The following is a 19,180-nucleotide window of genomic DNA, read 5'->3' on the forward strand; positions in this document are numbered from 1 at the left end:
AAAGACAAGCAGAGAAGGGTACATTCCACGATCTCGCCACCTCTGTGTGGAGATCGGGGGAAAAAAGGAAGACTCCGGGGTGCTGAAGGTGGCCTAGACCGCAGGAAGCACTTATCCAGTTTGCTTTGCTGCGGCTCAGCTTGTGACTCGGCGGGCCAATCGATGTTGAGCGCGAGTCACCACCTCCAGCAGCTGCTCGTATTGGGGAGACTGAGGTGCGGACACCACATCGACCTCCTCGGAGGAAGATAGGTGGAGCGTCGAGCCCATTCCAAAGGGGGGAAGAAACCGCAGAGCGGGCTTCCGATCCCACGGAACGGGCAGTGGATCTGCTGGGTGAGGAAGGAGATAGGGGGTCACTTGTCTCTATTCCCTCCAACAGATCCAGTTGCGAACCCCACGAGTGCAGCCACCGCTCTGCCTTGGTGGAAGTGGGACCAGACCCGTGAGGAATGCTGGTGAAGGCTCCCTCCTCAAAGAGAGCCTTCCGGGAGCGGAGCGTATGCAGGGGGAGACGCTCGCAATGCGGGCAGTCGGCTCCCTCGAGACCTGACACTGCGTGCTCCGCTCCCAAGCAAACTGCGCATAGGCTGTGTGTTACATCACGAGTGGGGAGGAACACACAACCTATGACATGGTTTGCTAACAGACTTAGTCTTTTCCTTTGCTTTAGACATTGTGCCCCAAATAAAAGCTGTGCGAACTAGCACAAAAATACGAACACAAACGAACACAACACAAAGCGCTGCTAAAAGACAGAAGCTAATGCCAGTTCCAGCGCACGTGCTTTTAAGCTTCCTGGTCGGTGATGTCACCCACCTGTGACGTCTCACTCTTCCATTGGACTGATTACACGTGCTGAAGGCGTTCCCACGCTGATGGCGTTCCCATAGCGTTTCGACGTGGTTCGAGTTCCTGAAGGGGAAACTCATTGCTTTGACACAGAAAACATTCAATGAAATGATCTTTCAAATGACAAAAATTCATTTCTCATTCCAACACAAAACTTGCACATGATCAAATGCTCTTTACAAAACTAATCAACTCAAGTTCATAATTTAACATACTGAATAAAATAAAAATCTGTTCCATTTCTACAGTATACCACAGTGAAATATCTTCCAAATCTTAAACATAAAATACTATCAAAACAAATGGATGTAGTCAAAAACCTACACAGATTTTAGTCTTTTGATTTCATTACCTTAACATCTGTATGAAAGAAAACTTATGAATAATATTGTACTCTAATGTAAACATGGACCATAACAATTTTTGACTTGTCAGAGGGAGAAAATGTCTTTTAGAAAGCACACTGGTCAAGACTATTATAAGCTATTAATCCTGAGATCTCAGAAACCTATGGAAGCATATGGGTAGCAATATTCAATTTGAAATGTAATATGCAGAATGCAATATGTAAAACAGTAATGTGTTTCTGTATTTAAATATACAATTGAATATTGATACCCATAAGCTTCCATAGAAACTCACCGCTGATCTCTCTGTTGAGTTCAGAGATGCGCTCGCAGACGCTCCTGTTGAGTTTCTCCATGATGTCTAACATGAATCTGAAATCATCCACGTTATACACGTGTGTTTCCTCCGGTGGGGAGGCGATGGCTCTCAGCTCGTTCTCATCAGCGTTCTTCACTCCTGCAGATTCACACAGTCAGAAAAACGTATTTACTAACAAACCGTATTTACATTTTTTTTTCAACTGCTTACACACCAAATCTTTACTTGTCACACAGTTTCTGAAAGCTGACACTCAAATACCAGAAGCACACACCAAATCTGCAAAACTAATAAAAAAACTAATTCTCAGCCTTTGACATGAGTTTTCAATTTCATAAAACACTTTTTGCAAAACACAACACACAATTCTCTATGTAACACACAAAAATCTAACAGGAAGTATCTTGATTTCCTTTTTCAAACACAACTATTTAAAATGCCACACTAATTCACCAGTGCCTCAAACAAACTCCTTAAAATGTGCAAACACTCATTGCTTTACTTAACACCAGCCAATCATGGCTTTAGAATAGGCCTATGAATAGGCCAAAGGTCAAGTCATACCGTTTTTCTCATTTGCTTTGGTGCATTTCTCAGATCAAAAAGAAATTCTCAAAACTACTGCACTTGTTCAATCTCCAAATCATCACTTGCGCACTTGTGCAAATCATAGAGTTTCTAATTCATTTGAACAAGTTCATTTCTACAGTCTTTTCGTAAATTTGCCATGAATTGTGCAGGTGAATCTTTTCACTAAGAGAATGTAGATCAACCAATGACCAGTTCTCTGAAATTCCTCATACAGTGCTGCATGCAAAAGCAAAGTTCTGCCAAAGGGGTGTTTCCTGTGTTTGCCTTTCTAATGTAGTATGTTTTTCTTTTGTGTTCATATTTATTTCTTATATATATATATATCACAATAATGTTGCAATGTGTCATTGTAACTGTGAATCCTATCGAGTCTATTTCAATCAATATCCCAGCAATATGTAAATCTGTACTTTTGAAATGGATAAATGGCATACATAAGAAGTGCATCCTTCTGCATTTCAATAAATCAATTGTTTGTTTTCAGTCTTGCTTTCGTGTTTACAGTGAATTTTTCTTTTTTTACTTTCAAACTTGTAGAGAAATGTACACAGGAGCTCATGAAAGAAGAGCTTTAGGTTTTGAATAAATGTGTGTATATGATATATCCAAAAATATAATGTTATGGCAAATGTGTTTGCAATTTAACACAAATGTTTCCTTTTAAGATGTGTGTGATATTTTGAATGCAGATTCATTTTGCAAGAGATGTGAGGCATTTTGAATTTTGTGTGTGCAATTCTTGGATTTGTGTATAAAGTTTTGAAAAAGAGAGGCAAATATTTGAAAACTGTAAGTGAGAGCTGTTCTGGTACCGATAGCAAAGAGCTCAATCCCAGTGTCTCTGAGACTCTGAGCAGGGAGCAGAACATCGTCCTGAGATTTCCCATCCGTGATCAGAATCACAATCTTAGGAACATCAGACCTGGATCCAGATTCAGCTTTGAAGCTGTTCTTCAAAATGAATGTCAAAGCAAAACCTGGAAAAACACACACAGGATCGAGCAGATGCACTACAGCGAGAATGAAGTCATTTAGGGTGTGTGTGTGTTTGAGAACCTGTGTTTGTGTTTCCTCCTTTATAAGGCAGATTCTTCACAGCATTGATCAGGGCCTCTTTAGTGCTGTGAGTGTTCAGATGCCACTCGATCCGTGGATCCCCGCTGTACTGCACCAAACCTGAACACACACACATATATATAGTGAATCTAAAGGAAGTCTAATACTAAATACAGTACAAGCACAGTAAAAGTGCGTAAAGTTAGTAAAATAGTGCAGGTGTACCAACGAGTGTTTGGTTTGATCCAACCGTGAAGGACCCAACAAAACTTTCCAGAAAGTTCCTCACAGTTTGGAAGTTTACACGACCGAAACTCCACGATCCGTCCACCAGAATCACAATATCAGCTGGAGTTTCACATGTGAAGACATCCTCTAAAGAGGGAGAGATTGTACTATTTGTCAGAAATTTATCAAGTTTATTTACTTGATATTCCAAAATGCAATCCCAGAAACCCTTGCTGATAGCCCAAGGCTATTTTAAAGATTCAGAAATACTGCAAATAGTAGGATAATAGATTGTGATAAAATTAGTCTCAGTATTACTAACAAATGCATGCACAAGTTATCCATGAACTTTGTAAATGTCACAAATATATCTTACTATCCACAGACAAATATCATTCAGCTCAGAGCTGCAGACTGACATCTAGTGGAACAACAGCAGACTGCAGATCTCCAAAATGGGGCGGGTCCCGGGTTAAAGACTTTCACCATTGGCTCTGGCTTCAGCCAGTTGTTATTGACTTATGTTTCAAAATAAAACTTTATAAATTAAACATTGTTTCTATTTGTTTTAAAATAAAGCTAAATATGCTCAGTGAGAGCAGAGCCCAAAGCTCGTGGCCAGTGGTGTTCGGACTGGAGTTGGAACCTCTGTTTAATGATGTCAATGGGAATCACCCGCGAGCCGTCACAGTGCAGCGCACTCTGTTGCTTTGTTTTAAGAAACGGGGGCATCCCGGGACTTGAAATTCGCAGAGCATGAGGGTGTAGTGACGCTGAGTGTAACTAAAAAGGTCCTATTGTCCGGTGAGGTCCGGTTGGGGAGTTACGGAACGTCCCGGTGATCTTATATCGCATCATTTTATTAACCATTTATCGACTATGCTATTCAGCTCCAATCCCACCGTGCAGTCAGTTTCACTGGTTAAGGTTAGGGTCAGGTGTGGGGTAGGTTTTGGGGTTAGCATCGTTTGTAGCATAGTGTAGGAAATCAACACTGTGATTGACACAACCAATAAAACCTTTAGAATCAGCTGTGGGGTGGAGTTTGAAGTGGATTGGGGGGGAAAATTTGAGCATGTGTGTCACGTAATATGGCATATAGTCTTAGAGTTTGCACTTGACTAACTGGGGCCCAGGTCAGGAAGCAGACAGACTGGCTAATCCGACCGTCTGCTAGCCGCCTCACGTCACCAAAATCAGTTAATTCTCAGCACATAGAGACCCTTACACCTAGATATCATGCTATAGAGACTGTGTCTGTTCCCCCGAGCTAGACAATACAAAAGACGTCCAAACCAATTTAAGAGTAACAATCTAATCAACGTTCAACAAATAAAAAATGTACATAATACAGAGAAACAAATGATAAAACTTGGCCTTTTGAATATCAGGTCCCTCTCTACAAAAGCGCTTTTTGTAAATGATATGATCATTGATCATAATCTAGATGTGCTATGTTTGACAGAAACCTGGCTAAAATCAGATGATTACATTATCTTAAACGAGTCTACCCCTCATGATTACTGTTATAAACATGAGCCACGTCTAAAAGGTAAAGGGGGAGGTGTTTCTACAATTTATAGCAATATTTTTAGTGTTTCACAGAGAGCGGATTTCAAGTATAACTCATTTGAAGTAATGGTGCTTCATATAACATTATCTAGAGAAACAATTGTTAATGATAAATCCCCTATGACGTTTGTACTTGCTACTGTATACAGGCCACCAGGGCACCATACAGATTTTCTTCAAGAATTTGCTGATTTTATATCTGAGCTGGTGTTGGCTACAGATAAGGTCTTAATAGTAGGTGACTTTAACATCCATGTTGATATTGAAAATGATGCGCTGGCAGCTGCATTTACAGACATTCTAAATTCTATTGGAGTTAGACAACACGTGTCAGGTCCCACTCATTGTCGAAATCATACTCTAGACTTAATACTGTCACATGGAATTGATGTCAATGCCGTTGAGATTCTGCAGCAAAGTGATGATATCTCTGATCATTATCTAGTCTCGTGTATTCTCCAGATGACTAAAACTGTAAATTCAACTCCTTATTATAAGTATGGTAGAACCATCACTTCTACTACAAAATATTGCTTTCTAAGTAATCTTCCTGACTTATCTGAATTCTTCAGCATGTCCAATAGCTCAGAAAAACTTGATGAAGTAACAGAAACTATTGACTCTCTCTTTTCCAGGACTCTAGATACGGTCGCTCCTCTGCGCCTAAGGAAGATTAAGGAAAATAGTCCGACCCCGTGGTATAACGAGCACACTCGCACCCTAAAGAGAGCAGCCCGGAAAATGGAGCGCAGCTGGAGGAAAACAAAATTAGAGGTTTTTCGTACTGCTTGGCGGGAATGTACCCTATCGTACAGAAAAGCGTTAAAATCGGCCAGATCTGACTACTTTTCGACTCTTTTAGAAGAAAACAAACATAACCCTAGGTATTTATTCAATACAGTGGCTAAGTTAACAAAAAATAAAGAACCAACAGGCACTGACTGTGCCCATCAGCATAGCAGTAATGACTTTATGAACTACTTTACTTCTAAGATCGATACAATTAGAGACAAAATTGTCACTATGCAGCCGTCAAATACAGTGTTGCATCAGATAGTGCGCTATAGATCTCCTGGGGAACAATTCAACTCATTCTCTACTATAGGTCAGGAAGAATTGTATAAACTTGTTAAATCATCTAAACCAACAACTTGTATGCTAGACCCTATTCCATCTAGGCTACTAAAAGAGATGCTTCCAGATCTCATAGATCCTCTGCTAAATATTATTAATTCATCACTGTCATTAGGATATGTCCCCAAAACCTTCAAACTGGCTGCTATTAAGCCTCTAATTAAAAAAACACAACTTGACCCCAACGAATTAACTAATTACAGACCTATCTCGAATCTCCCATTTCTGTCAAAGATATTAGAAAAGGTTGTATCCTCACAGTTATCTTCCTTCCTACAGAAATATGATATCTGTGAGGATTTTCAGTCAGGTTTTAGACCGTACCATAGTACTGAGACTGCTCTTATTAGAGTTACAAATGATCTACTCTTATCATCCGATCGTGGTTGTATCTCTCTGTTAGTGCTACTGGATCTTAGTGCTGCGTTTGATACTGTTGACCACAACATTCTCTTGAATAGACTTGAGAATTATGTTGGCATTAGTGGTAGTGCATTGGCATGGTTCAAATCGTATCTATCTGACCGCCATCAATTTGTGGCAGTAAATGATGAGGTATCATATCGATCTCAAGTGCAGTATGGAGTACCACAAGGCTCAGTACTAGGGCCGTTACTCTTTAGGCTTTACATGTTACCCTTGGGTGATATCATCAGGAAATATGGTGTTAGCTTTCACTGTTACGCTGATGATACCCAGCTCTATATTTCTTCGCGGCCTGGCGAAACGTACCAATTTGAAAAACTAATGGATTGTGTAGTTGAGTTAAAAAATTGGATGACAAGTAATTTCTTACTGCTAAATTCTGAAAAAACAGAGGTGTTAGTTATTGGGCCTAAAACCTCAGCGTGTAATAACCTAAAACACTGTCTAATACTTGATGGCTGTTCTGTCAATTCTTCGTCATCAGTTAGGAACCTAGGTGTGCTATTTGATGGTAATCTTTCCTTTGAAAACCACATCTCTAGTATTTGCAAAACTGCATTTTTCCATCTCAAAAATATATCTAAACTACGACCTATGCTATCAATGTCAAATGCTGAAACATTAATTCATGCGTTTATGACCTCACGGTTAGATTACTGTAATGCTTTATTGGGTGGTTGTTCTGCTCGCTTAATAAACAAACTCCAGCTGGTCCAAAATGCAGCAGCTAGAGTTCTTACTAGAACCAAAAAGTATGATCATATTAGCCCGGTTCTGTCTACACTGCACTGGCTCCCTATTAAACATCGTATAGATTTTAAAATCTTGCTAATTACTTATAAAGCCCTGAATGGTTTAGCTCCCCAGTACCTGAGTGAGCTCTTATCGCATTATAGTCCCTCACGTCCACTGCGTTCTCAAAACTCTGGCAATTTGATAATACCGAGAATATCAAAATCAACCGCGGGCGGCAGATCTTTTTCTTATTTAGCACCCAAACTCTGGAACAATCTACCCTACAATGTTCGGGACGCAGACACACTCTGTCAGTTTAAATCTAGATTAAAGACCCATCTCTTTAACCTTGCTTACACATAACAAATCCACATTCTTATAATGCAAATCCGTTAAAGGATTGTTAGGCTGCACTAATTAGGTCAACCGGAACCGGGAACACTTCCCATAACACCCGATGTACTCGGTGCATCGTCAGAAGAATGGCATCTACGCTAATATTAGTCTGTTTCTCTCTTATTCCGAGGTCACATTAACCACCAGATCCAGTCCGTATCCAGATCAGATGGTCACTGCAGTCCCCCGGATCCAGTCCGAACCCAGCCCAGACGGTGGATCAGCACCTAGAGACGACCTCTACAGCCCTGAATGTCAGCGGAGTCCACATCAACTAGATGAGCCCCAGAGACGGATCCACATTAAAGACCACATCACCTAGACGGCTGTCGGCACAAGACCACGGGAACTTTGGCCAGAGGAGAACTGGCCCCCCGACTGAGCCTGGTTTCTCCCAAGGTTTTTTTTCTCCATTTGTCACCGATGGAGTTTTAGTTCCTTGCCGCTGTCGCCTCTGGCTTGCTTAGTTGGGGACACTTTCTCTTAACACAATATTGCATTTTATTTTATTGTTTTTGATTAACTACATTTACCTATAATGTGAGTGTTTAATGTTGCCTTTGGCATTGTTGATGTACTGTTTCCTATTTAATACTGTACAGCCGCCTTGTCACAATTCTGTATTGTTAAAGGCGGTATATAAATAAAGGTGACTTGACTTGACTTGACGTGCCTGTCTGTCAATGGGAGGAAGCCACGCCCTATTTTGGAGCTCACACCCTGTTTTGGAGTTCCCGCCCCCATTTGGAGATCTCCAGGCTGCAGTTATACCCTTCTCGCTTTGTGTGTGGATCAGAGATATTAGTGTGTGTGTTGAGCGAGACTAAAATGGCGAAACAAACGTCTCAGGTCCAATGAATCAAACACATCAATGAACGCTCGTCTGTGGATAGTAAGACAAATGTGCAACTTTTCATTGATCATTTGAGCCTAATTTCACCATTTAAAAATATCATTTTCTGCAGCCTATTTGAGCTCCTTGTTGTTCCATATATCAGACAGACAGTCGTACCTTGAGCATGTGTGATTAATACTGATGTGAGTATCAGGACCAGCAGCACTCGAACCCGCATCCTCTCAGCTGATCAACACACGCACACACACACAATTAATCACAACATTACAAACTAATTTACACACACTTCAGTCTGTATACACGTTTACTTGCGATTTCTTAGCAATATTATTAACCCATCGTTATTTCTAGGTCACGTCCCAAAACCCTTCAAGTTAGTGTTTATTAACGGTTTATTAAGAAACCACAACTAGATCCTAGTGAACTGGCAAATCACAGACCATTTCAAATCTTCCATTTATGGCCAACCATTAGCACTTTGTTTATTTAAATGGGGAATCATCTCAATTATCACCAGTAAAGTTTGGAGCAACACACGGATCTGTCTTAGGTCTTCTGCTGTTTTCAATATTCATGTTGACACTTGGTAATATTATTAGAAAATATGGGATTAGTTTCCATTGTTATGCTGATGATACTCAGCTAAAAACACTGGGTTTGGGTTGTTTTTAACCCAAGGGCTGGGTAAATATACGACAGAGCACATTTGGGGTTAATTTTACCCAGCAAACTGGGCTGTTTATTTAACCCATCATAATGGGTTGATTCATTTTTATTATAATATAGCTTATTTTTTACTTTATACATGAAATAATGTTTACAGATTACCTAAAATCATTTAAGCTTTTGTGAAATACTCCACACAACCACTGGCTTGCAAGATAACTTTCTTTATTTTCTTTTATTTATCATTTACAGTATTGTTTATCGTTTTAATGTTTACATATTGCCTATTTAAACTTGTTTAACAATCATGAAAAGTACAAACTAAACATTAAACAGAAGTAATTCACGTGTAATCGATCAGTCTCTGTTATTCCGTTTCTGGCCCTCGTGCCCGAGCTGGAGTCGTGTTCGGTGGGGAACTGCTCACGGCTAAGACCAATCATAGGCAAAATATACAGCGACTGCTTTCATAACCCGCCAAAAAAAAACAAACAGCTCTGAGGAAATATTTTAACATGCAAGGTATTTGTATACTGTATCTTTATGAATAATATCATTTATTTTATGCAGAGTATCAGGCTTTTCCATCACACGGTAAGACCGCCCTGGTGAAAAAAACAGCATATGCTGGTAAGTAGGTTTTGATGCTGGGATGCTGGTCCTTGACCAGCAACGTGACCAAATAAGGACCAGCATACACCAGCATCAAAACCTACCTAACCAGCATATGCTGTTTTATTCATCAGGGTGACATTTAAGTGATTCACACCACGAACCAGCTCTGCATGAAATTTAACGACATACAGCACAGTAATTATATTATATTTAAAATAAAATGTGCACAAACCTGTTTTTACAGAAGAAATGCATCAATTCGATGGCACTTATAACAGAACTGCTCTCTCGACGCAAAATCCCCGCAATAAATAACTCAACCGCTGGGTTACGTCTGACCCAGGATCTGAGTAATACAAAAACTACCCAAACATTGGGTTGTTATGTCTGACCCAGGAGCTAGGTAACACAAAATCTACCCCAAAAAACTGACCCAAAAGGCTCAACCCAGCATTTGGGTTAAAAAAAAATAACCCAGAATTGTTTAGAGTGTATATCTCAAGAAGACCACATGAAACTTCTAAATTATCAAAGCTAACAGAGTGTATAACAGATGTATCTGTTAAATTAGGATAAGACAGAGATGTTACTTACTGGACCAAAAAACAGAATCTCTTAGATTACAATCTGCATCTAGACAGATGTACTGTTACTTCCTCTACAATCAGAAACTTGGCTGTTATATTAGTCAGCAACTTGTCTTAAAAAAAAAAAAAAAATTGCCATGTTACAAAAACAACATTCTTCCATCTTAGAAACACTGAGAAACTACGGAACCCGTTTCTGATGCAGAAAAACTAGTTCATGCATTCATGAGGTGTTTGTCCTGCATCTCAATAAACAAGCAACAGGTTTGTCCAAAACACAGCTGTTAGAGTCATTAAATTAACTGCACCACTGATAAATTACTGAATTATAATGCAGACACATACGATTATTGTAAAACGGCTTTGCAACGACATATATTGTGGAAAAAAGGCTTTACAAGCATGAATTCAATTCAGAAATTTCTTGTTTTTATATACTGTACAGCTAGTAAACACTTTAACACTAACTCACAAAGAAAACAGTCTTCACATAAAAAAAACAGTTTATTTATTTCATATTGTTTTTGCATTTATTCTTCAGATTTAACCCTCTTCTGAGAACAGAACACACTTCAGTGCAAGTTCTGTCTTGTAATAATGAGATGTTGTAAGTAATGAGATTTGTGTTGTTGTTGTTGTTAAAAACACAGTATGATGCTCACCTGCTGTTAAGAACGAGTGGTCAGATCAGATGAGGTGAATCCAGCGCAGTCAGAGCGAATGAAGACTGAACGACTCCAAAAGTCAGTGAAGAGATTCTGAGAAGACAGGAACACAGATGAGATCCAGTTCAACTGATTAAAAAATAGCACTTCCCCCTAGAACTGATCATTTTTGTAGATTATTTGTGGGTAATTTTGTGATATTCAGTTTCTTAGGAGGAAAAAATATTATTTTTGTATAATTTTGTCAATACGTACTCAAAAACTAAGCAGCATGAGCTCAGATCAATGAGGCCTGTGATCAATCAGTGCCTAAAAGAAACACAAAGCCTGTGCTAAATGAAAGAAAACAAGCTGACAAGAGATCTACAAGTGATTTTTGGACCAGGAACACCAAATGAAGTAAAGGATTTTCAGCAGCACATGTGATAATGAAAGAAACAAGTAAAATTTAATGAAGCGATTTTAATGATTTTTGACATATTTCTTCGTTTTTACCCCTTTAATATACAATAAAAAAAATAACCTGAACACAAGCCAATGTCTTCCTGTGGCTGGAAATCTAGCGAGCTAAGGCAGCAGTAGTAATGACTGTGTAAACCTGAAGACGCGAAAAGCGATTGACTAGCAAAAACTGCCTCAAAAGAGCCATATTCATTTTGAATCCTGACATTGCGTGTAATGATGTTAAAAAGCATGTGGATGAAACAGAGCTTTCCAAAACTCCGAATCAGATAAACCATTGCGTCGTAAAATGATTGACTGGTTGAAAGTGCTCCAATCGGATCTGAAGTCGCGAATCATTTGAGTGACGCCCCTGGTCGAGTGGGCTCTCACTCCCAGTGGGCAGGGTAAGCCTCTGGCCTGGTAGGCCGTACAGATCGTGTCCACTAGCCAGTGGGAGAGCCTTTGCTTGGAGACAGCTTTCCCCTTCTGCTGTCCTCCATAACAGACAAAGAGCTGGTCTGAACGTCTGAAGAGAGTGTTCACCACTGAGGGTGAAAAGTCCTCTTGGTCACGTCCAGGGACCATAGGTAGAGGTTCCAAAGATCTGGGCGCGAGTGCAAGATCGTGTCCTTTCCCTGAGAGAGGAGGTCCTTCCTCAGAGGAATGTGCCAGGGAGGGGCTAATGCTAGGAGCACCAGGTCCGAGAACCAGGATCTGTTGGGCCAGAACAGGGCCACCAAGAGAATCTGTTCCTTGTCCTCCCTGACTTTGCACAGGGTCTGTGCAATGAGGCTCACTGGGGGAAACGCATACTTGAGCCAGTCCCTTGGCCAACTGTGTGCCAGTGCATCTATACCGAGGGGCCTTGGCCAGACTGTACCACAACCGGCAGTGGGTAGATTCCGGTGAGGCAAAGAGATCTACTTGTGCCTGGCCAAATCGACGCCAAATTACTCCTGACCGCAGGAACACAATGTCCGTCCAAGGGCTGAGTGTCTTGCGACATGATGGTGTGATGTTCACACGAAACGTGCCTCGGTACCATGCCCATCTCGGGACTCGGGTATGAAGCCAGTATTGTAGCGGTCTTGTGCATCAAACCCAGTGGCGTGACTGCAGCTGAGGATGCCATGTGCCCCAGGAGCCTCTGAATTTGTTTCAGGGGGACCGTAGACCCGTGTCTGAGTATTGACGCACATTGAGAATCTTCTGATGTCAAATGCTGAAACATTAATTCATGCATTTATGACCTCGCGGTTAGATTACTGTAATGCTTTATTGGGTGGTTGTTCTGCTCGCTTAATAAACAAACTCCAACTGGTCCAAAATGCAGCAGCTAGAGTTCTTACTAGAACCAAAAAGTATGATCATATTAGCCCGGTTCTGTCTACACTGCACTGGCTCCCTATTAAACATCGTATAGATTTTAAAATCTTGCTAATTACTTACAAAGCCCTGAATGGTTTAGCTCCTCAGTACCTGAGCGAGCTCCTATCACATTATAGTCCCTCAAGTCTGCTGCTTTCTCAAAACTCTGGAAATTTGATAATACCGAGAATATCAAAATCAAACGCGGGCGGGAGATCATTTTCTTATCTAGCGCCCAAACTCTGGAACAATCTACCCTACAATGTTCGGGACGCAGACACACTCTGTCAGTTTAAATCTAGATTAAAGACCCATCTCTTTAACCTTGCTTACACATAACAAATCAACCTATTCTAATAATTCAAATCCGTTAAAGGATTGTTAGGCTGCACTAATTAGGTCAACCGGAACCGGGAACACTTCCCATAACACCCGATGTACTCAGTGCATCGTCAGAAGAATGGCATCTACGCTAATATTAGTCTGTTTCTTTCTTATTCTGAGGTCACCTTAATCACCAGATCCAGTCCGTATCCAGATCAGATGGTCACTGCAGTCCCCCGGATCCAGTCCAAACCCAGCCCAGATGGTGGATCAGCACCTAGAGACGACCTCTAAAGCCCTGAATGTCAGCGGAGTCCACATAAACTAGATGAGCCCCAGAGACGGATCCACAGTGAAGACCACCTAGACGGCTGTCGGCATAAGACCACGGGAACTTTGGCCAGAGGAGAACTGGCCCCGCGACTGAGCCCAAGGTTTTTTTCTCCATTTGCCACCGATGGAGTTTTGGTTCCTTGCCGCTGTCGCCTCTGGCTTGCTTAGTTGGGGACACTTTCTCTTAACACAATATTGTTAAGAGAAAGTTAAAGGCGGTATATAAATAAAGGTGACTTGACTTGACTTGACCTCATCACGGACTGTGCACGCTCTGAGGAGTGATGCGCAGACATACTGACCGAGTCCAGTTCCACACCAAGAAAAGAGGTCCTCTGCGCTGGGGAGAGTCCGCTCGTTTCCCAGTTGACCCGAAGCTGTGGCTGTAGGTGAGAAGCTCCAAGGACCACTGGCTATTTTGTCTGGCGGGTTCGTGCCGTGAGAGCTGAGCAGAGGACTCCCCTGAGAAGGAGAATCGTCTGAACGAACTCGCTGTTTCAGAACATGAGGGGACAAAAGAGGTGTGTGATTGCATGTCCAGATTGGAGAAAACAGTTTCCGACCATCGCATGGAGGGTCGGAACAGCTGTGAATGATGCCCAGAGAAGAAGGAAATTGCTCTTTTATTGACCATGTGAGTTGGAGTGGAATCCAGCGTTCGTCCGCTCATCAAGTGTGGACCCAGACAGGTCAAATGATCCTTCTTCCCTGGGCTGCCCGTCTCAGGAATGCTTTGAAGCCTGACAAGGGTTCTTTGTGGCCTGAGGACGGGCTGGTGGTGCTGTTCGCATAGGGGGCCTTCCTCGGCGGAGCTGGGCTAGTGCCCGCTGCACGCAGAGGCAGGATGTGTTTGATGGCCTCCATCTGCTTCTTCACCGTGGAGAACTGCTGGGCAAACTCTTCCACGGTTTTGCCAACGAGACCAGCCTGGGAGACGGGAGCATCAAGAAAGCGAACCTTCTTGGCATCTCGGCCAGGTTTAACCATAGGTGGCGCTCCTGGACCACCATAGTGAACATCGCCCTTCCTAGAGCCTGCGCCGTGACCTTTTTAGCTCGCAGAGCATAGTCGGTCACCGAACGCAGTTCCTGCAGCAGCTCTGGGTCACCCTCGTGCACAGGTGCATCGCAACCGCTCTTTCCACCTGGGGGACCTCCGTATACCCCCTCCCTGGACTACCTTCGTGGGTGGTGAGGGACGGGGAGTGGTATATCGAGATCGAGCTGACAGAGGGGCTTTTCACGATTTCATCAACTCCTCATGTACTTCCGGGAAAAATGGGACCGGGGATGAGCGTGGCCTCGAGTCACGTCCGCTACCCAGGAACCAATCGTCAGAGCGGTGAATTCAGCAGCGGTGTCAGCCTCTGACGCCTCATGCTCTCCCTCTGATGGTGCAGAGCCTGCCTTATCCTCAGCAGGGGCCCGAACAAAAGATCCAGCCCATACTGAGACGAGCTTTCAAAATCATCCGGAGACTCCAACGGTGAACACGCAGGACTAGCAGTCTGCGGGGACGTACCCAGCAACACATCGCTCGATCTCTCTCGCTCTTCCTCAACGCACATCGCAGCGGCCTCGTACCCGGAAGTAGAAGGACCGGAGTGGGAAGCAGTTGAGGTGAGCCGCGGCTTCTTCGAAAAGAGCATGGCTCATGAGCGAAGCATGCCCAAGGGCATGTCTTTGCAAGCTTGACAACCTCCCTCAGCGAACACTGCGTCAGCATGATCACGCTCCAAACAGTGAACACAGCAATCGTGCTGATCGTTAGGGGAAAGGTAGAAACTGCAACCAGAAGGGCACGGATGGAAAGCCATGATGAGACACACAATCCATACCATGCAGCTCTTTTAAAGAATATTTGCTCAATTAGAGGAGAACCTTCTCTTGTAGATCACCGTCGAAGCACCCAGGGGAACCCCCGAAAACTTAGCTGTGTTAGAGAGGGAGAGACCGCTGCCTGTGCCGTAGATCCAACGACGAAAGAGGTGAATGATGCCGCTTCTCACACAGAGACGCTGCATTCGGCTCCGAAAAACAGAATGAGTGAGCAGAGCATGCGCTGCCCTATTCATACCCGGATGTCCGGGGCTTGGCCAGCTATGCAAAATCTGCACACCCAATTTCATTGGCCTTTCTCAAAACTATCAGAGGTGTTTGGGCTCCCAAGAGTGACCCCTAGTGTCGTACACTTGACACAACTCGGAGTGTATGACAGATAGGAAACTATAATTTCCAAAGTGGAACATTGCTTGTTAAGATTTTAAATGAGATAGGAGAAACAAAGCTTTTCGAATCTCAGAATCAGTTGAATCACTATTGCAAAATGATTTACTTCAATGCTGGTCAAAAATGTCAATGCAATGAAAACTAAAGGTCATACATCTTTACACAGATGCTTCCAAGACAGGCTGGGGTGCCGTATGCAACGGGCATGCAGCTTCCGGGGTCTGGACAGGCCCCTGACTGCATTGGCACATCAACTACCTAGAGTTATTGACAGTGCTGTTAGCCCTGAGGAGGTTCCAACCTTTGATTCAGGGCAAAATATTGAGAAAATCGCCTTTAAAGTTGTCCAAATGAAGTTCTTAGCAATGCATATTACTAATCAAAAATTAAGTTTTAATATATTTATGGTAGGAAACTTTCCAAATATCTTCATGGAACATGATCTTTACTTAATATCCTATGATTTTTGGCATAAAAGAAAAATCAATCATTTTGACCCATACAATGTATTTATGTCTATTGTTACAAATTTACCCATGATAGTTAAGGCTGGTTTTGTAGTCTAGAGTCACAAATATTAAAAATGGTTAAAGAAATGTACCAAAACAACTGAGTTAAAGTCAAAATGTGTCTCACACAGACGAGCATGTGCATGAGCCACATGTAGTGACTGTAGTAGACCTACATCATACAGACACACTTCACACAACACCAGCACTGCCTGTGGTGTAAAAATACACTGAGATAAAAGTGTACAGATTATTGACTGTATGCTGTACTATTGCTGTAATCACTGTATGAATTAATACAGCAACTAGCAGCCACAAATATACTGTCAAATCACACACTTTGCCTCAAGTTTTCTTGTCTCAACACAAGATGTCTCAACAATCAATTTCTTGTTCACATCAGTTTTTTAACATATTTTTGCACTTTATTTTATTTACTCCAGTCTTCAGTGTCACATGATCCTTCAGAAATCATTCTAATATGCCGATTTGCTGCTCAAAAAACATTTCTGATTATTAGCGATGTTGTACTTTACAAAGAAAGATGAAGCTAGATATGAAAATATGAAAAAACACATGTTTTTTGTTTTTCAGAACAACCACATAATGCTGCAAACAGAAGCCCTTCTGACGGCATCTTCATCTTCCTCTCCATCATCATCATTGTTTTTGTCACCTAGTTTATTGGGTGAGAAGAAAATAAGAGAAAATGAAAGTCTTTTATATACAGTAAAATCATTCAGTGATGTAAAAGTGAATCATTTTGTCTGTCGGTGGTTTCTGTGTTTTGTGGTGACGACTTTGGATTCTGCGTCGTGGAGATCAAACCCAGAGATGAACCACAAAAACACCACAGAGATCACAACAGTCTGTATCTAACATGAAACTATAACTTTAGTGAAGAAAATTATTAACTCATATTTATGTTAAATGCAAATATAAAATATATATTTTAACTAATTGTATATATAGTTTCTACATTTGAGAGAAAACCCTGAATTTTCTCTTGATATTATGCATTTGATGACAAATTGAATGTATAAAGAAGATGATTTCCCATTTGTATTAAATGCTGAAAGAATATATTATATAATATTATATTATATTGAAATATTAACATATGACATATTGTTTTTACAGAACCCCCTTTAACTTGTCTGTGGTATTTTAGATTTGATATGAAATTGAATGCAAAATTTCCAGTATTATTAAAGTAAATCAGGATTTTAATGTGTTTACTTTCTTTTCTCCTGATAAAATTGATGTAATGTATAAATCAGTTTTTCTGTGTCATGTATTCTCTCTTTTTCTGTATCTCTGTAGTTTCTGTTCTTCTTTATTTTCCTGTTTTAATGCTGAATTCAAAGACTGATGCTGATTTTATCAGATATTAAAAGTCTTTATCGTTTCAGGCTGCTGTCTGTCTGTGTCTGAATGATTATAAACCTTAAATGCCATGTTTCATTTATTCATGAATAAAATCATGATTTATAGCATCAGTTTGGTCAGATCATACACTCACTTGTGCTCTCGGCGCCTCTTAGAGATTCACTGGACGAGCAACACAGAATCTCCTGGCCGTGACCTCAGAGGTCATAAGGTCACTGGGAGCATTAGATCGGGTGTCTGGAAAACACACACACACACACACACACAAAAACTTAACCTCCATCTCCTGGAGAAACCTCCTGAGTCTGGTCATTAAATAACAAAGATCTCAGAAACCCACCGTTGAGTTCAGAGATGCGCTCGCAGACGCTCCTGGTGAGTTTCTCCATGATGTCTAACATGAAGCTGAAATCAGACACCTTATACACGTGTGTTTCCTCCGGTTTGGAGGCGATGGCTCTCAGCTCGTTCTCATCAGCGTTCTTCACTCCTGCAGATTCACACAGTCAGAAAACCAAATCGTATTTACTTACAAACTGTATTTAATTGAGAGCTGGTTTTGTTCTGGAGTAGTCAATATACCCTTGCTTATGTCAAAAAGATTTATGGCTTTGACCTTTTGACCTTTCTCCTCCCCCCACTACCCCCCTCCCCTCGCCCACTACCCCTCCCCCACCGGGGGCTGTCCCACGTGACTGCCACATGTGTCACTGACCCACGTGACTTCTTTCCGGATGTGTTGACCTTGTGACCCTCTAATGACCTCCGGTTGATGGGTTTACCAGGTGTCGCATCAACGTATGACTTAGGGGTAGTGAAATACGGCGTATGTGCGTGACTGTCCGGTGACGGGTTACAGAAATACGGCGTATGTGCGTGACCGTCTGACGTCAGGAGACAAATGAAGCTCTCTGAGGAATGTTTGGAGATTTTACAGTCTGGCCCCCGCATCCGTTGCGGGGCGGGCATCCTTTGGGGATTAGGTTGCGTTCCAAGGTTCGCTTGCATTTTTGGTCAATCTCATTCTCTATAGAAAATAAAAAATGAACCACGACAGAATAAATAAACATTCTAAACAATAGTACTGGTACATATCATAATAAACATATAAATAATAATAATAAAGACTTTAAACAATAATGAAATTAAATAAATAAATAAATAAATAAATAAAATTCTCCTTACCTTTTTCAATGAGAAAGGATCCGTAATTTGAATGAGAGATGAAAAAATATTAAACTTTCTCTCCCCGTTTCTCTGTGTGTTTGAGGGTGTGAGGCAAATTCTCTGTCTGTCTCTCTCTCTGACTTTCTCTCTCTCTCTAACCCCCTTAATCTCACTTACTTCCAGCCTGCGTTTGTGAGCGAGGCCCCCATTCTCTCTCTCTCTCTCTCTCTCTCTCTCTCTCTCTCTCTCTCTCTAACCTCTGTATGGACAATGCTAAGAAAATAATTTTTACAGGTTTTGTGTGAACGTTGTATGTGAAAGTATATGTGAAAGCATGTATATAAAATGGTTTTCAATAATATAATAACAATAA

The 19,180-nt window shown here is 41.5% G+C and overlaps 1 protein-coding gene across 1 annotated transcript in view; it reads right to left on the bottom strand.

Moving 5' to 3' along the window:
• Nucleotides 1–18,125, bottom strand: part of LOC127182142 (collagen alpha-1(XII) chain-like) — a 43,050-nt gene extending 24,925 nt beyond the window's left edge. The window contains exons 1-10 of the mRNA XM_051137277.1: nt 17,981–18,125; nt 17,774–17,877; nt 16,828–16,927; nt 11,301–11,354; nt 11,043–11,138; nt 8,669–8,737; nt 3,391–3,540; nt 3,166–3,285; nt 2,922–3,086; nt 1,495–1,656 (exon numbers count right to left, since the gene is read on the bottom strand). Coding sequence (XP_050993234.1) covers nt 1,495–1,656; nt 2,922–3,086; nt 3,166–3,285; nt 3,391–3,540; nt 8,669–8,729 — 658 coding nt within the window. The 5' untranslated portion in view covers nt 8,730–8,737; nt 11,043–11,138; nt 11,301–11,354; ... (1 more) ...; nt 17,774–17,877; nt 17,981–18,125. The remainder of the gene's footprint in view (nt 1–1,494; nt 1,657–2,921; nt 3,087–3,165; nt 3,286–3,390; nt 3,541–8,668; nt 8,738–11,042; nt 11,139–11,300; nt 11,355–16,827; nt 16,928–17,773; nt 17,878–17,980) is intronic.
• Nucleotides 18,126–19,180: the final 1,055 nt, after the last annotated feature.

This window comes from Labeo rohita, chromosome 19, assembly GCF_022985175.1.
Source record: "Labeo rohita strain BAU-BD-2019 chromosome 19, IGBB_LRoh.1.0, whole genome shotgun sequence".
NCBI lineage: Eukaryota > Metazoa > Chordata > Actinopteri > Cypriniformes > Cyprinidae > Labeo > Labeo rohita.